Source organism: Lolium rigidum, chromosome 3 (genome assembly GCF_022539505.1).
Source record: "Lolium rigidum isolate FL_2022 chromosome 3, APGP_CSIRO_Lrig_0.1, whole genome shotgun sequence".
Lineage (NCBI taxonomy): Eukaryota > Viridiplantae > Streptophyta > Magnoliopsida > Poales > Poaceae > Lolium > Lolium rigidum.
The window spans coordinates 244,634,738-244,653,420 of record NC_061510.1 but is presented as its reverse complement, the minus strand read 5'-3'; the positions used below and the strand labels follow the sequence as shown (position 1 = coordinate 244,653,420).

Genomic DNA, 18,683 nt, shown 5'->3' with positions numbered 1-18,683 from the left:
AGTTGAAAAAATTCTTTATTGCTGACATGGCATATCTCATCGTGTGTCATGCCCACACACACATCCGCAAAACGGCATGGCTGAACGCAAACACCGACATATTGTTGAGACAGGGCTCACACTGCTTGCACATGGGTCTGTTCCTTTTCGATTTTTGGGAGATGCGTTTAGTACTGCATGTTTTCTTCTTAACCGTGTTCCAAGCCGTGTTATCAACATGCAAACACCCCTTGAGCGTCTCCTTGGGAAAAAACCAGACTACACCTTTTTTAAGGTTTTCGGCTGCGCCTGTTGGCCCCACCTTCGACCCTAAAACAAACGGAAGCTAGAGTTTCGGTCTAAAAAGTGTGTGTTCCATGAGTATAGTCTACTTCATAAAGGGTACAAATGTCTCCACGTTCCCACAAATTGGGTCTACATTTCTGGCGATGTAGTATTTGATGAGAACCATTTTCCCTTTTCCAATCTACCCCACACATCTCATAATTCCTCCATGCATCGTTCCACTCCTACATCTGACCAACTGAATGATTTTGCATACGCACCTAATTTTCTTCCTAACCAAGGTACAGGAATCGGCCGTGGAGCACGTTTGGAGGAGATACCAGACAGCGACGCTGAAGCAGATGATCACGTCGATCACCATGCAGCCTCGGGCGACACGGACATCGATCTCCATGCAGATCCCGTGCCCCCTGCGGCTCCGTCTCCCGCACGTGGGCCTGGGCACGAGCACCAGGCCGAGCCACCATCACCGCACTCTTCCGCGCGGGCCTCTCCGCATCCGGCTACGGGGTCGCCTGGGCCGCCGTCTTCCGAATCGGCCCTGCCATCTCCTGCTCGTGGTGTTGTCACGCGGCTACGCCAAGGCATACGGCGCCCCAAGACGCGTACAAACGGTACCGTGGCATGGCTCGCGACGTGCATGCCCCATGCAGATGCAGCAGCGGCTGAACCGACTGATCATCGCCGTGCTCTGTTAATCCCTCACTGGCGAGAAGCAATGCAGCAAGAATTTGATGCGCTGCAACGGAACAGTACCTGGCATCTGGTTCCAAGGCAATCTGGTATGAATGTGATTGATTTCAAGTGGGTGTTCAAAGTTAAGCATCGTGCTGACGGGTCTATTGAAAGATACAAAGCTCGTTTGGTCGCAAAGGGATTCAAGCAACGTTATGGTGCGGACTGTGCAGATACCTTCAGTCCTATGGTAAAGCCTACTATCATTCGTCTGTTGCTCTCTCTCTCTCGCTGTTTCTCAAAGATGACATTTGCATCAGTTGGATATTCAAAATGCATTTCTGCATGGTATATTGGATGAGAAAGTCTATATGCGGCAGCCACCTGGCTTTGAGGATGATACTCGTCCAGGGTATCTATGTCGTCTTGTGAAAGCAACTTATGGGCTCAAACAGGCACCGCGGGCGTGGCATGCAAGGTTGAGCTCTGTTCTAGGTAAACTTGGCTTTACAGCTTCAGTTCTCTTTATTCGTCAGCGGGTTGATGGTACAGTTTATCTTCTTGTCTATGTGGATGATATCATTGTGGTCAGCACATCCTCTACTGCTAGTACTCAGCTTATTGCAACATTACGGTCTGATTTTGCAGTCAAAGATCTAGGCCCCTTGCATTTTTTTTCTTGGGATAGAGGTGCGCTGTCAGTCATGTGGTGGTCTTGTTCTCACTCAGAAGAAGTATGCAAATGAACTTCTTTGTCGTGCTGGTATGCAGAAGTGCCAACCAGCCAACACTCCCATGACTGTGACTGATCCTTTGAGCTCCTCGGTTGGGACTCCTCTTTTACCTGATGATGCCACTCGATATCGTAGTGTGGTTGGTGGTCTACAATATCTCACTGTGATTAGACCAGATTTATCTTATGTAGTTAACAGAGTTTGTCAGTTCCTTCATGAACCCCGAGATACTCATTGGGCTGCGGTCAAGAGGATTCTGCGCTATGTTCGGTTGACAGTAACTCAAGGACTCAGTCTGTGTCCTTCTTCTGCCAGTTTGTTGTCCGCCTTTTGTGATGCTGATTGGGCAGAAGATTCTGATGATCGGCGATCAACGGGGGGCTATGCCATCTTCTTTGGTGGTAATTTGATCGCCTGAAGTGCAAGAAAGCAAGCCACTGTTTCTCGATCCAGTACTGAGTTTGAATATAAAGCGCTTGCTAATACTACCGCTGAGATAATTTGGGTGCAGTCAGTTCTTAAGGAACTTGGAATCAAGCAAGATCGCTCTCCTGTTTTGTGGTGTGATAATCTTGGAGCAACATATTTATCTACTAATCCTGTGTTTCATGCACAGACAAAATACATTGAGGTGGACTTTCATTTTGTCAGAGAAAGGGTTGCTCAGAAGTTGCTCCAGATTCTGTTTATTTCATCCAAGGATCAAATTGCAGATATCTTCACTAAGCCTCTTCTTTTACCAGTTTTTCATGCTTGTAGGCGCAATCTTAACCTTGTTGAAAGTGGCTGAGATTGAGGGTGTTAAAACGTGTTTATAGCACGTAGTTGTTAGTATCCTAACCATAGCTGTTATTTGTTGTATATCTATATCTATCTCTCACTCTTGTATCACAAGACATGAGCAATATAAAAGGCAGAGGAGGGCCGGCCGGTTGAGCTGTGCTACTCTACACCAAATTCTATTGTTTGTTACTACTCCGTATCATCTTCGCCGGACACGAACATCCCTGACCGTGATGGCCGAGGCAGCAGAGCAGAGCGACGACGGCAGCCTTAGCTGCAACTTCCTCGTCGTCGCCTACGGGATTCAGGGCCACCTCAACCCGGCCCGCTCCCTCGCCCGCCGTCTCGCCGGCATCGACGGCGTCACGGCCACGCTCTCGGTGCAGGTATTCGGCCACCGCCGCCTCTTCCCGTCCTCCTCCGGCGACGAGGAGGTCAGCGACGGCGTCATCTCCTACATCCCCTTCTCCGACGGCCTGGACGACGGCACCTGGCCCTCCGACTCGGACGAGGACAGGGAGCGCTACCGCAGAGCTAGCATCCAAAGCCTCTCATCGGTGGTGCGCCGCCTCGCGGGCGCCGGCCGGCCGGTCACCTGCGTGGTGTGCACCCTCAACATGCCGGCCGTGGTCGAGGTCGCGCGCGCGCACGGGCTGGCGCTCGCCATGTACTGGATCCAGCCGGCCACGGCGCTCGCCGCCTACTACCACTACTTCCACGGCCACGCCGAGGACGTCGCCTCCCACGCCGCCGACCTGGCGCACGAGGCCGCGCTGCCGGGCCTCCGCCGCCCGCTCAGGATCCGCGACATGCCGTCCTTCATCGTCGACGACGCCACCGGTGGCGGGAACGGGATCTCCAAGATGGTCCTACAGGGCTTCCGCCAGCTGTTCGAGCAGATGGACGAGGAGGGGATGATGGTGCTGGTGAACACGCTCGAAGCCCTCGAGGCGACTGCTCTGGAGGCGATCCGGCCGTACCTGGACGCCGGCGTCTTCGCCGTCGGCGTGCCTGCCGTCCCGCTCCCCGGAGCCGGAAAAGAAGACGACAGGGTCCACCTGTTCAAGCAGGACCAGAAGAGCGGGTACATGGCGTGGCTGGACGCGCGGCCGGCCAGGTCGGTCGTGTACGTGTCGTCGGGGAGCATTCTAACGTACAGCGCGCGGGAGGCGGAGGAGATCCTGCTCGGCCTGCGCCGCCTCGCGCGGCCGTACCTGTGGGTTGTGCGCCGGGAGGGGCGCTCGCCGGAGGTGGACCGCCTCCTCCTCGAGGAAGCAGAGGCGGCGGGGACAGAGGGGGTGGTGGTGGAGTGGTGCGACCAGGTGCGCGTGCTGTCGCACCCGTCCGTGGCGTGCTTCGTGACACACTGCGGGTGGAGCTCCACGCTGGAGGCGGTGGCGTGCGGCGTGCCGGTCGTGGCGGCGCCGAGCTGGTCTGACCAGCCGGTGAACGCGCACCTGCTGGAGGAGGAGTGGGGCGTCGGCGTGCGGGCGGAGCGCGACGCCGACGGGGCGCTCACCGGCGCGGAGCTGGCGAGGTGCGTCGAGCTGGTGGTCGGCGGCGGCGAGATGGCCGAGGCGATCGCGGCGAACGTGAGGGTTTGGAAGGGGAAGGCACGGGAGGCGGTGGCCGCCGGCGGGCCGTCGGAGAGAAGCCTTCGAAGCTTCGTCAAGATGGTGCAAGACCTGGATGAATTCGCTAGACGTGCACAAGAGATCCTCTCGACGCCACCGTCTTGCACTTGATTCCAAAGTAGCACCACGAATTCATTCACGAATCTATATTTGAATCGAAGGGAGTTATTCACGTGTTTAAACATTCCCTACATAATATGAATTCATTTCCACCGGTTGAGAACAAATTAAGCTGTACAAGATTATTTCAGGCTTCGCTCAGGACCTCAGGTAGAAGGAGCAGATGCTGAATCCAGTAACAGACACGAGGAAGCTGAAGTACCACTACGAACATGAACAAAAACAACACTGGCAAAGAAACGGCGACAGCACCAAGAGCACTGATGAACACACAAACAACAGCGGCAGCAACAGCCGCCCATCTGCAAGAAAAATGTTAAACGTTGCTTTGCCAAATTGAACGGAATTTGTAACCTGATTCTGCTCGAATCTATTTCAGTGATTCTCTCAGAGCGACACATAACCGTTTTCAGAGACATGCGTTGACCACAGGTCATCGGAAACAACCTGTCCCAGATTTTCCAACAGCATCTCAAACTGAACACCAGATACTAACTTAGGTTGGGTAATAGTTCAGGTTTCCTAAATAGCTACATTCCGACGAGGCCTAGCAGAGGACAGCATAGTTCCACCACAAAGAAAGAAAAAAAGAACAGACGACAACATAGTACACTAGTACATTAGCCGCCAGGCGGTCTTGGCTAACAGCTTACATCAACCTTGATCCACTGAAACAATGCCGTATCTTTCAGAGAACACATCGGTAGCTCACATGGTTTGCTGTGAGCTCATTGTCATATGTAAATTTGACCACCGTTCCCTTGCTCAGGCCATAGTAGCGAGCAACAGCGTCCGTCTCCAGCATGCGAGGCAACTGGAACATAAAAACATCAATTTCAATCAAGTGATGTAAAGGCATTTTCTGGTAAACTGAGGTAGCTATGCTAAAACTAAGAATCCAAGGGCAAGAAAGCTAATAACAAGGACGCCAATCGCCCGCGAACCTGCCCTCGTTTGCTTCCGAGAGCGACTACAGAGAAGATGCCAGGAAAAAATCGGGTGTGGGCCCTGGAAACTTTGCCACGTGGCAGTAAAAATCAAAGTTGCCATCCACCGTACACTGTAAAATCTGACGGTCAGAATGCGTTTGCTCTGAGGGACTGAAATCCTAATGTTCACTCAATATAAATTGCCAATAACAAATGTGATTAGGCATGTCAAGAGTCGACACAAACATAAAGAACACTGCGGCATCCCCCGCAATGACTATGAAACAAATCATGGGTAGATAAGCATATTTCCAATACAAGATTCTGTTAACTATTTGTAAGGAGCCTGCGATATACATGAAAACACTGCATGGATAGATAACAAACTAGGAACTCCATAATAGATCTTTGTCTAAAGCTGGTGATCTTTCTCATCTGTCTAAAGAACAAATTAGGAATTCTATAGGCTGGAGTCAAATATTTCATCAAATAAGAAAATATTTTGACTGTATACTTCTAACCCACAAGAAAGCCCGCTGCATAGTCATCCCACTTAAGCATACACAACCTGGCTGACCAGCACATTTGCACGGCTAGATTTATTATGTAGTTATATTCGGTATTGTTTCACTGCCAATTATTTTATTCTTGTCGCTAACTTCTATAATTTTTTGTTCTGTTCTCTGCTATAAAACAGACAATATTACAAACCGAAACAAAAACCAGCTGTGAAAAACAGAAAAAAGTCAGCCATTCACAACCACTGATGAAGGATTCCTTGAAAAGTTAAGGATTAGTAATTCTTTTTCGAAATCGGTTTCGAAAAAGAATGAATTCGGTCTTATCCATACGCAAGGAAGGTAATCAAAAAATAAAGATTGGTATTTCGATATATCAATCAAGATATAGGTGGGCTTTAAGTCAAAAGCGTGTACCAAGAAAGCACGTACGGTGTACGATATAAATCCTTCAATGAAATGTACTGAGATATTACTTTTAAATCCAACTCAATACTATTTTAATGGTTAAAAACATATATTTTAGTAATATATTTAGTGATAAATATGACCCACATGCAAAACAAAATACTTGTGTTACTGTGACATTTCTATCTTTCACTCATCATAAGGCGGTTATAATAGTTTTTCGGTTTTTCCACAAAGAACTAAATCTAAACAATGATGCTTTTTATCTAAAGCTTGTGTTATTTTCCTTCAACCTCGACCCGCAAATCATAATGCAGATAGTGGAATATAAATGCAATATTGTACATGCTCTTCTTACTGTAGAGGCCACGGTTGCTTCTCTCAAAATAGAGTTGTATTTTTACAAATAATATATATATGTATACCCAAATGCTAATTTGTATCTGGAATTAATTCTCAAAAATTATACTAGTATAGGAGATTAGAGTTGTACTCATCAAACAGAATCTTTCCACTAAAGATTTGTAAATAGATTTTACTCTTTGTCCACCAAATAAGAGTTGCATTTACTACAGAATCACATAAAAAATGAAGTCATCTACGTCATTATAATCTGGTCCTTAATCACGGAATCACGCTCAACGATGAAGAAATTTCAGCCTCTATAGACAAAAGGAACATGCATGTGTGTACGTGTTCCTTTGGTCAGAATCCTTATTGCCCATGGCCCCCATTGGATTTCATAGGATATCCTAATCTCCCATCTAGTTGTGCATGCTGCCCGTTTCCTTAAGTACAGTCATTGTACTTTCCTTATTATTACTATCTTCATTCTCTGTTTTGGCCCTACTAAAAGAGTCTGCATGATCTAATCCTTAATCCTGATCAAGTATTTTCTCTTAAAACTTACCAGTTGTTCTTCTTGTAATATCCACGTTGAGATATCTTAATACTGGATAGATGAATCTCCACCACAAATTTTGTATTGTCTTAATAATACTCCCTCCTTGCCAAAATGTAGGGCGTATAAGAATTTTTAGAAGTCAAACGATGTAAAGTTTGACCAAGTATGGAGGAAAAAATATCAACATCTAGAATACCAAATCAATATCATTAGATTCCCCACAATGTATATTTTTATATGGTATACATTTGATATGGAAGATGTAGATGCTTTTATCAAAAAAATTGGTCAAAGTTAACATTGTGTGACTTTTTAAAAATCTTATGTGCACTACAATGTGGCAAGGAGTGAGTATAATATATTATAAAGATGTATTTTTCACAACAGCATCACATAATCCACATCAGAAAACAAGAATTATACAGTATTGTGAGCGAGCTATAGATAAATACCTGTGAATCCACCACATTGTACTGCTTCAGCAGCTTGGCCTTTTCTTCTGCAGTCAGCACTTGATGCTTGGGCTTCAGAACATGATTAGTCATGTTCACCAGCAGTTCTGTGATCTATATTGGAGAGCAGAGTGCATAAATTCGAGTATGTAAACTGTAGAATGTTAATATACAGTATAAACCAGCGAAACATCAACTGTGTATGACTCAAGTCATGAAAATTGTGAGCAAGGATTTGAGAAAAATGCATAACTAGCAGAAATATATACATTGTACTCTGATGCTAAGCAGTATGAGTGTACATCATTATGATGAGCATCAATACTGAATAAACAAAATACAAAATTTAAGTTACTCGCTTTTCTTGATGAAATGGCACTATGCATACAAGGTACAACAAAAGGAGAAAGAGCCATCCTTTACTTGCAGAATTTCATTTTGCAATATTATTTTTGACTGTAATTCATTTTGCATTACAATTGCATACAATGTACCATTTCAAGTTTAGAATAGACTATCGATGAATTAAAGGAAACTAACCTGGAATACATCCACTTTAAACTTGAACAGTTCCTTGATAGTGTCTCTAGCCTTAGATCCCATCTTGCTCTGCAATATCAGAATCAGGCAAGACAAGTTGTCTTCTTTGGTTCGGCCAAAGACCTCCCGGATAACTGCGACTCTGATGGGCTCGGGTGGGCAGAACACGATTCGCGCCTGAGTTAACCACATAGTTAAGAGTATATGTGCTACCCCGACACAAATATGGGGAAGGAATTAAATCTCAGGAAAATGGGGGAAGGGATAGGGTGGGGGTGGGGTGGGGGTGGGGGGGGGGGGGGAAGTACCTTGTTGGAGGGGTCGGAGGCGAGGGTGGTGGAGAAGGAGAGGCGCTCGATCTCGGGCGTCTCGGACCACCAGGCGCGGAACTCCGGGAGGGTGCGCGCGAGGTCGGCCTCCGGGACGCTGTACCCGCGGTCCCGCAGCATCTCCAAAGCGGTGCGGCGCGCCAGGAACAGGCGCTGGCTCTCAACGCCACTGAAGTCGACCATGGACGATATGCAGTGGCCTACCTCGGGGGCGGCGTCGTGGTAGTCGTCGACGGCCATTGCGGCGGCGACGTTGGAGGCGGCGGAGCTCTCCGCCGAGTCCATGGTGAGCGATGAATTCTGGGAGGCGATGAATTTCTTTCCTTTTCTGTCTTGGGACTGGGAGGAAATTGGGGGTTTTGGTTGTAGGTGAAAAAGCGAACGAGCCTTCACATTCTCACCCTCACGTGGTAGGACTGCACTGTACCTGCCCTAAAAGATATAGATTCACATATTCTTTGTACCCTAAGAGCATCTCCACCAGCCCACTCCACCAGCCCACTCATAGCGGTCGTGATAGCGATTTGGAGACCGGGAGCGAAAATAGGATCACACCGGCGCGCCCCAAACGGCGCCGGCGCTTTCCCGAGCCCAATAGAAGTGTCGGCAACCCGTGCCGGTCCCTTCGCCAAGGGAGCGAATCGGGCGCGCCGGCGCCTCGCGAGGCGGAAAATTTTGGGCATGGGAGCCGCCTGTCAGTGATTCCAGGGCGCCGCGCGGGATATTTTACCGCCACGACGCCGGGCTCGAAACTCTCCCGCCACGATGCCGCGCGGGAAATTCTCCCGCCACGACACCGCGTGGGATGTTTCCCGCCTTGTCGGCTGTCTATATTATCTCTCCTCCCCGCCATTGCTGCAAAAACCCTAGAAAATAGCACAATGTGGGATTCGTGGGACGAGGTGGTGCTAGAGGCGGCCGTAGAAGTCATGGAGGAAGACCCGCAGCTCGCAGAGTACGAGGCGTGGGAGGAGGCGGCGCTAGCGGCGACCGTAGATGCCTATGTCGCGGACGAGCGGCAGGGCCATGAGGCGGAGCGGCGGGAGAGGAGGAGTGGCGGCTGCGGGAGGCGCGGCGGGAGGCGGAGCGGCGGCAGCGGGAGGAGGAGAACCGGCTGGCGCTCGAGAAGGCGGACCAGGAGGCGCGGCGGCGGGAGGCGCGCCAGCAGAAGGGGTGGGAGGAGCTTGCGCTGCGGCGGTTGCAGCGGGAGGAGACGCATTGTCAGGATGAAGTCTACGAGAGGCCGCGTTTGGCGGAGATGCAGCTCCGGCTACAGAGGCAGGAGTTGGATCACCGTCAACGATGGGAGGAGCTGGAGCAGCTGCTGCGTTAGGAGGCGGTGGCCGCGGATAGAGCCGCCTACTTGATGTTCGTGCCGGAGAGAGCAGCGGGGGATCGATGACGGAGGAGTGATCCGTGCAGTCGACACGTCCGTTGGGAACCCCAAGAGGAAGGTATGATGCGTACAGTAGCAAGTTTTCCCTCAGAAAGAAACCAAGGTTTATCGAACCAGGAGGAGCCAAGAAGCACGTTGAAGGTTGATGGCGGAGGAGTGTAGTGCGGCGCAACACCGGGGATTCCGGCGCCAACGTGGAACCTGCACAACACAATCACGGAACTTTGCCCCAACGTAACGAGCGAGGTTGTCAATTTCACCGGCTTGTCAGTAACAAAGGATTAGATGTATAGTGTGGATGATGATTGTTTGCGAGAAAACAGTAGAACAAGTATTGCAGTAGATTGTATTCGATGTAAAAGAATGGACCGGGGTCCACAGTTCACTAGAGGTGTCTCTCCCATAAGATAAATAGCATGTTCGGTGAACAAATTACAGTTGGGCAATTGACAAAAAGAGAGGGCATGACCATGCACATACATGATATGATGAGTATTGTGAGATTTAATTGGGCATTACGATAAAGTACATAGACCGCTATCCAGCATGCATCTATGCCTAAAAAGTTCACCTTCAGGTTATCATCCGAACCCCTTCCGGTATTAAGTTGCAAACAACGAGACAATTGCATTAAGTATGGTGCGTAATGTAATCAATAACTACATCCTCGGACATAGCATCAATGTTTTATCCCTAGTGGCAACAGACACATCCACAACCTTAGAACTTTACGTCACTTGTCCCGGATTTAATGGAGGCATGAACCCACTATCGAGCATAAATACTCCCTCTTGGAGTTAAGAGTAAAAACTTGGTCGAGCCTCTACTAATAACGGAGAGCATGCAAGATCATAAACAACACATAGGTAATAGATTGATAATCAACATAACATAGTATTCTCTATCCATCGGATCCCAACAAACACAACATATAGCATTACGGATAGATGATCTTGATCATGTTAGGCAGCTCACAAGATCCGACAATGAAGCACATAAGGAGAAGACGACCATCTAGCTACTGCTATGGACCCATAGTCCGGGGGTGAACTACTCACTCATCACTCCGGAGGCGACTATGGCGGTGAAGAGTCCTCCCGGGAGATGATTCCCCTCTCCGGCGGGGTGCCGGAGGTGATCTCCGAATCCCCCGAGATGGGATTGGCGGCGGCGGCGTCTCTGGAAGGTTTTCCGTATCGTGGCTCTCGGTACGGGGGTTTCGCGACGAAGACTATATGTAGGCGGAAGGGCAGGTAAAGGGGCGTCACGAGGGGCCCACACACCAGGGCCGCGCGGCCAAGGCCCAGGCCGCGCCGCCCTGTTGTGGCGGCGCCTCGTGGCCCCACTTCGTAAGTCCTCCGGTCTTCTGGAAGCTTCGTGTAAAAATAGGCCCCTGGGCGTTGATTTCGTCCAATTCGAGAATATTTCCTTACTAGGATTTCGAAACCAAAAACAGCAGAAAACAACAAGCGGCTCTTCGGCATCTCGTTAATAGTTTAGTGTCGGAAAATGCATAAATATGACATAAAGTATGCATAAAACATGTAGATATCATCAATAATGTGGCATGGAACATAAGAAATTATCGATACGTCGGAGACGTATCGGCATCCCCAAGCTTAGTTCCTGCTCGTCCCGAGCGAGTAAACGATAACAAAGATAATTACTGGAGTGACATGCCATCATAACCTTGATCATACTATTGTAAGCATATGTAATGAATGCAGCGATCAAAACAATGGTAATGACATGAGTAAACAAATGAATCGTAAAGCAAAGACTTTTCATGAATAGTACTTTCAAGACAAGCATCAATAAGTCTTGCATAAGAGTTAACTCATAAAGCAATAAATCAAAGTAAAGGTATTGAAGCAACACAAAGGAAGATTAAGTTTCAGCGGTTGCTTTCAACTTATAACATGTATATCTCATGGATATTGTCAATTTAAAGTAATATAACAAGTGCAATATGCAAGTATGTAGGAATCAATGCACAGTTCACATAAGTGTTTGCTTCTTGAGGTGGAGAGAGATAGGTGAACTGACTCAACATAAAAGTAAAAGAAAGGCCCTTCGCAGAGGGAAGCATTGATTGCTATATTTGTGTTAGAGCTTTGGTTTTGAAAACAAGAAACAATTTTGTCAACGGTAGTAATAAAGCACATGTGTTATGTAAATTATATCTTACAAGTTGCAAGCCTCATGCATAGTATACTAATAGTGCCCGCACCTTGTCCCGATTAGCTTGGATTACCGGGATTGTCATCGCAATACACATGTTTTAACCAAGTGTCACAAAGGGGTACCTCTATGCCGCTTTGTACAAAGGTCTAAGGAGAAAGCTCGCATTGGATTTCTCGCTTTTGATTATTCTCAACTTAGACATCCATACCGGGACAACATAGACAACGGATAATGGACTCCTCTTTAATGCATAAGCATGTAGCAACAATTAATGTTCTCATATGAGATTGAGGATATATGTCCAAAACTGAAACTTCCACCATGGATCATGGCTTTAGTTAGCGGCCCAATGTTCTTCTCTAACATTATGCATGCTCTAACCATTAAATGAGTGGTAAATCTCCCTTACTTCGGACAAGACGAACATGCATAGCAACTCACATGATATTCAACAAAGAGTAGTTGATGGCGTCCCCGAGGAACATGGTTATCGCACAACAAGCAACTTAATAAGAGATAAAGTGCATAAGTACATATTCAATACCACAATAGTTTTTAAGCTATTTGTCCCATGAGCTATATATTGCAAAGGTAAAGGATAGAAATTTTAAAGGTAGCACTCAAGCAATTTACTTTGGAATGGCGGAGAAATACCATGTAGTAGGTAGGTATGGTGGACACAAATGGCATAGTGGTTGGCTCAAGGATTTTGGATGCATGAGAAGTATTTCCTCTCGATACAAGGTTTAGGCTAGCAAGGTTATTTGAAACAAACACAAGGATGAACCGGTGCAGCAAAACTCACATAAAAGACATATTGTAAACATTATAAGACTCTACACCGTCTTCCTTGTTGTTCAAACTCAATACTAGAAATTATCTAGACTTTAGAGAGACCAATTATGCAAACCAAATTTTAGCAAGCTCTATGTATTTCTTCATTAATAGGTGCAAAGTATATGATGCAAGAGCTTAAACATGAGCACAACAATTGCCAAGTATCAAATTATTCAAGACATTTTAGAATTACTACATGTAGCATTTCCGATTCCAATCATATAACAATTTAACGAAGAAGATTCGACCTTCGCCATGAATACTATGAGTAAAGCCTAAGGACATATTTGTCCATATGCAACAGCGGAGCGTGTCTCTCTCCCACACAATGAATGCTAGGATCCATTTTATTCAAACAAAACAAAAACAAACCGACGCTCCAAGCAAAGCACATAAGATGTGATGGAATAAAAATATAGTTTCAGGGAGGAACCCGATAATGTTGTCGATGAAGAAGGGGATGCCTTGGGCATCCCCAAGCTTAGACGCTTGAGTCTTCTTAAAATATGCAGGGGTGAACCACCGGGCATCCCCAAGCTTAGAGCTTTCACTCTCCTTGATCATATTGTATCATCTCCCTCTCTTGATCCTTGAAAACTTCCTCCACACCAAACTCAAAACAACTCATTAGAGGGTTAGTGCACAATTAAAATTTACATGTTCGGAGGTGACATAATCATTCTTAACACTTCTGGACATTGCACAAAGCTACTGAAAGTCAATGGAATAGAAAAATCCATCAAGCATAGCAAAACAGGCAATGCGAAATAAAAGGCAGAATCTGTCAAAACAGAACAGTTCGTAAAGACGAATTTTATTGAGGCATCAGACTTGCTCAGATGAAAATGCTCAAATTGAATGAAAGTTGCTTACATATCTGAGGATCACTTACGTAAATTGGCATAATTTTCTGAGTTACCTACAGAGAATTAGGCCCAGATTCGTGACAGCAAAGAAATCTGTTTCTGCGCAGTAATCCAAATCTAGTATGAACCTTACTATCAAAGACTTTACTTGGCACAACAATGCACAAAACTAAGATAAGGAGAGGTTGCTACAGTAGTAACAACTTCCAAGACTCAAATATAATATAAAAGTACTGTAGTAAAAACATGGGTTGTCTCCCATAAGCGCTTTACTTTAACGCCTTTCAGCTAGGCGCAGAAAGTGTATATCAAGTGTTATCAAGAGACGAAGTATCAACATAATAATTTGTTATAATAATAGAATCAAAAGGTAACTTCATTCTCTTTCTAGGGAAGTGTTCCATACCTTTCTTGAGAGGAAATTGATATTTAATATTACCTTCCTTCATATCAATGATAGCTCCAACAGTTCGAAGAAAAGGTCTTCCCAATATAATGGGACAAGATGCATTGCATTCAATATCCAAGACAACAAAATCAACGGGGACATGGTTATTTTTAACGGTAATGCGAACATTATCAACTCTCCCCAAAGGTTTCTTTGTAGAATGATCAGCAAGATTAACATCCAAATAACAATTTTTTAATGGTGGCAAGTCAAGCATATTATAAATCTTCTTAGGCATAACGGAAATACTTGCACCAAGATCACATAAAGCATTACAATCAAAGTCATTGACCTTCATCTTAATGATGGGCTCCCAACCATCCTGTAGCTTCCTAGGAATAGAAGCTTCACGTTCTAGTTTCTCTTCTCTAGCTTTTATGAGAGCATTTGTAATATGTTTTGTGAAAGCCAAATTTATAGCACTAGCATTAGGAATCTTAGCAAGTTTTTGTAAGAACTTTATAAATTCAGAGATGTGACAATCATCAAAATCCAAACCATTATAATCTAAAGCAATGGGATCATCATCCCCAATGTTGGAAAAAATTTCAGCGAGTTTATCACGAGCAGTTTCAGCAGTTTTAGCAGTTTCCGGCAGTTTTGCAGGCTTTGCATTAGAAGTAGTAACATTGCCAACACCAATCCTTTTACCATTATTAGTAGCAGGTGCAGCAACATGTGGAGCATTAGCATTGCTAGTGGTTGTAATAGTCCAAACTTTAGCTATATTATCTTCTTTAGCATTTTCTTCTTTCTCCCACCTAGCACGCAATTAGGCCATCAATCTTATGTTCTCATTAATTCTAACTTGGATGGCATTTGCTGTAGTAACAATTTTATTATTATGATTTTCATTAGGCATAACTTTCGATTTCAAAAGATCAACATCAGCAACAAGACTATCGACTTTAGAAGCAAGTATATCAATTTTCCCAAGCTTTTCTTCAACAGATTTGTTAAAAGCAGTTTGTGTACTAATAAATTCTTTAAGCATAGCTTCAAGTCCAGGGGGGTGTGTTCCTATTATTGTTGTAATAATTCCCATAAGAATTACCATAACCGTTACCATTATTATAAGGATATGGCCTATAGTTATTACTAGAATTGTTCAGATAAGCATTGTTGTTGAAATTATTATTTTTAATGAAGTTTACATCAACATGTTCTTCTTGAGCAACCAATGAAGCTAACGGAACATTATTAGGATCAACATTAGTCCTATCATTCACAAGCATAGACATAATAGCATCAATCTTATCACTCAAGGAAGAGGTTTCTTCAACAGAATTTACCTTCTTACCTTGTGGAGCTCTTTCCGTGTGCCATTCAGAGTAATTTGTCATCATATCATCAAGAAGCTTTGTTGCCGCCCTGATATGTCTCCGACGTATCGATAATTTCTTATGTTCTATGCCATATTATTGATGATACCTACATGTTTTATGCACACTTTATGTCATATTCGTGCATTTTCTGGAACTAACCTATTAACAAGATGCTTTGAAGTGCCGGTTCTGTTTTACTGCTTTTTTGGTTTCAGAAATCCTAGTAACGAAATATTCTCGGAATTGGACGAAACGAAGACCCGAGGGCCTATTTCGCCACGAACCTTCCAGAAGACCGAAGAGCATACGAAGTGGGGCCACGAGGTGGCGACACCACAAGGCGGCGCGGCCAAGGTGGGGCCCGCGCCGCCCTATGGTGTGGGACCCTCGTTAGCCCCCCGACTCTGCCCTTCCGCCTACTTAAAGCCTCCGTCGCGAAACCCCTGATGCGAAAAACCACGATACGGAAAACCTTACTGAGACGCCGCCGCCGCCGATCCCATCTCGGGGGATTCCGGAGATCTCCTCCGGCACCCTGTCGGAGAGGGGATTCATCTTCCGGAGGACTCTACACCGCCATGGTCGCCTCCGGAGTGATGAGTGAGTAGTTCACCCCTGGACTATGGGTCCATAGCGGTAGCTAGATGGTTGTCTTCTCCTCATTGTGCTTCATTGTTGGATCTTGTGAGCTGCCTAACATGATCAAGATCATCTATCCGTAATACTCTATGTTGTGTTTGTCGGGATCCGATGGATAGAGAATACCATGTTATGTTAATTATCAAGTTATTACATATGTGCTGTTTATGATCTTGCATGCTCTCCGTTACTAGTAGAGGCTGCTGCCAAGTTTTTGCTTTTAACTCCAAGAGGGAGTATTTATGCTCGATAGTGGGTTCATGCCTGCATTGACACCAGGACGAGTGACGAGAAAGTTCTAAGGTTGTCTTTGTCTTGTTGCCACTAGGGATAAAACATTGGCGCTATGTCCAGAGGATGTAGTTGTTGATTACATTACGCACCATACTTAATGCAATTGTCCGTTGCTTTGCAACTTAATACTTGAAGGGGTTCGGACGATAACCTCGAAGGTGGACTTTTAGGCATAGATGCGGTTGGATGGCGGTCTATGTACTTTGTCGTAATGCCCAATTAAATCTCACTATACTTATCATGCCATGTATGTGCATTGTTATGCCCTCTCTATTTGTCAATTGCCCGACTGTAATTTGTTCACCCAACATGCTTTTATCTTATGGGAGAGACACCTCTAGTGAGCTGTGGACCCCGGTCCATTCTTTTAATACTGAAATACAAATCTGTTGCAATACTTGTTTTTACCTGTTTTCTCTGCAAACAATCATCTTCCACACAATACGGTTAACCCTTTGTTACGAGCAAGCCGGTGAGATTGACAACCTCATCTGTTTCGTTGGGGCAAAGTACTTTGGTTGTGTTGTGCGAGGTTCCACGTTGGCGCCGGAATCTACGGTGTTGCGTCGCACTACATCCCGCCGCCATCAACCTTCAACGTGCTTCTTGACTCCTACTTGGTTCGATTAAACCTTGGTTTCTTACTGAGGAAACTTGCCGCTGTGCGCATCACACCTTCCTCTTGGGGTTCCCAACGGACGTGTCAACTACACGCATCAAGCAAATTTACGGCGCCGTTGCGGGGAGATCAAGACACGCCGCAAGGGGAGTCTCCACTTCCCAATCTCTTTACTTTGTTTTTGTCTTGCTTTATTTTATTTACTACTTTGTTTGCTGCATTATATCAAAACACAAAAAAATTAGTTGCTAGTTTACTTTATTTCTTGTCTTGTTTGCTATATCAAAAACACAAAAAAATTAGTTTACTTGCATTTACTTTATCTAGTTTGTTTTATTTACTATTGCTAAAATGGCCAACCCTGAAAATACTAGGTTGTGTGACTTCACTAGCACAAATAATAATGATTTCTTATGCACACCTATTGCTCCACCTGCTACTACAGCAGAATTCTTTGAAATTAAACCTCGCTTTACTTAATCTTGTCATGAGAGAGCAATTTTCCGGTGTTAGTTCGATGATGCTTGCTGCCCATCTCAATAATTTTGTTGAACTATGTGAAATGAAAAAATATAAAGATGTAGATGGTGACATTATAAAATTAAAATTGTTCCCTTTCTCATTAAGAGGAAGAGCTAAAGATTGGTTGCTATCTCTGCCTAAGAATAGTATTGATTCATGGACTAAATGCAAGGATGCTTTTATTGGTAGATATTATCCCCCTGCTAAAATTATATCTTTGAGGAGTAGCATAATGAATTTTAAACAATTGGATAATGAACATGTTGCTCAAGCTTGGGAAAGAATGAAATCTCTAGTTAAAAATTGCCCAACCCATGGATCGACTACTTGGATGATCATCCAAACCTTCTATGCGGGACTAAATTTTTCTTCGCGGAATTTATTGGATTCAGCTGCTGGAGGTACCTTTATGTCCATCACTCTTGGTGAAGCAACAAAGCTTCTTGATAATATGATGGTTAATTACTCTGAATGGCACACGGAAAGAGCTCCACAAGGTAAGAAGGTAAATTCTGTTGAAGAATCCTCTTCCTTGAATGATAAGGTTGATGCTATTATGTCCATGCTTGCAAATGATAGGACTAATGTTGATCCTAATAATGTTCCATTAGCTTCATTGGTTGCCCAAGAAGAACATGTTGATGTAAACTTCATTAAAAATAATAATTTCAACAACAATGCTTATCGGAATAATTCTAGTAATAACTATAGGCCATATCCTTATAATAATGGTAACGGTTATGCTAATTCTTATGGGAATTCTTACAACAATAATAGGAATACACCCCCTGGACTTGAGGCCATGCTTAAAGAATTTATTAGTACACAAACTCGCCTTTAACAAATCCGTTGAGGAAAAGCTCAATAAAATTGATATTCTTGCTTCTAGAGTTGATAGTCTTGCCTCTGATGTTGATCTTTTGAAATCGAAAGTTATGCCTAATAGGGATATTGAAAATAAAATTGTTACTACAGCAAATGCCATCCAAGTTAGAATTAATGAGAATATAAGATTAATGGCTGAACTGCGTGCTAGGTGGGATAGAGAAGAAAATGAAAAACTAGCTAAAAAGGAAAATGTAGCTAAAGTTTGGACTATTACCACCACTAGCAATGCTAATGATTCATATGTTGCTGCACCTCCTACTATCAATGGTAAAATAATTGGTGTTGGCAATGCTTCCACTCCTAGTGCAAAGCGCGCAAAATTACCTGAAACTGCTAAAACTGCTGAAACTGCTT

At 44.9% G+C, this 18,683-nt stretch overlaps 2 protein-coding genes across 2 annotated transcripts; one reads left to right on the top strand and one right to left on the bottom strand.

The window, feature by feature from the left end:
- The first annotated feature begins 2,710 nt into the window (after positions 1-2,710).
- LOC124696296 (cyanidin 3-O-rutinoside 5-O-glucosyltransferase-like) lies at positions 2,711-4,222 on the top strand. Its single transcript, XM_047229034.1, has one exon. It carries the CDS (start codon positions 2,711-2,713, stop codon positions 4,220-4,222), a length of 1,512 nt encoding a protein of 503 aa, XP_047084990.1.
- A 401-nt stretch (positions 4,223-4,623) lies between these two features.
- Positions 4,624-8,619, bottom strand: LOC124699238 (DNA-directed RNA polymerase V subunit 5A-like). The gene is made up of 4 exons (XM_047231571.1): positions 8,291-8,619; positions 7,983-8,159; positions 7,443-7,556; positions 4,624-5,045 (listed from the first exon to the last, which is right to left on the bottom strand). The coding sequence occupies exons 1-4, from the start codon at positions 8,594-8,596 to the stop codon at positions 4,920-4,922; spliced, it is 723 nt and encodes a 240-aa protein (XP_047087527.1). The 5' UTR covers positions 8,597-8,619; the 3' UTR covers positions 4,624-4,919.
- Positions 8,620-18,683: the final 10,064 nt, after the last annotated feature.

What these genes read in the sequence shown, in the direction of transcription:
- LOC124696296 (XM_047229034.1), top strand. Translation starts at nt 2,711, where the DNA reads ATGGCCGAGGCAGCAGAGCAGAGCGACGACGGCAGCCTTAGCTGCAAC.
- LOC124699238 (XM_047231571.1), bottom strand. Translation starts at nt 8,596, where the DNA reads ATGGACTCGGCGGAGAGCTCCGCCGCCTCCAACGTCGCCGCCGCAATG. An exon ending in CCTCCGACCCCTCCAACAAG is followed by an intron (nt 8,160 to 8,290) that starts GTACTTCCCCCC and finishes TGGTTAACTCAG; the next exon opens with GCGCGAATCGTGTTCTGCCC. An exon ending in TTAAAGTGGATGTATTCCAG is followed by an intron (nt 7,557 to 7,982) that starts GTTAGTTTCCTT and finishes TCTCCAATATAG; the next exon opens with ATCACAGAACTGCTGGTGAA.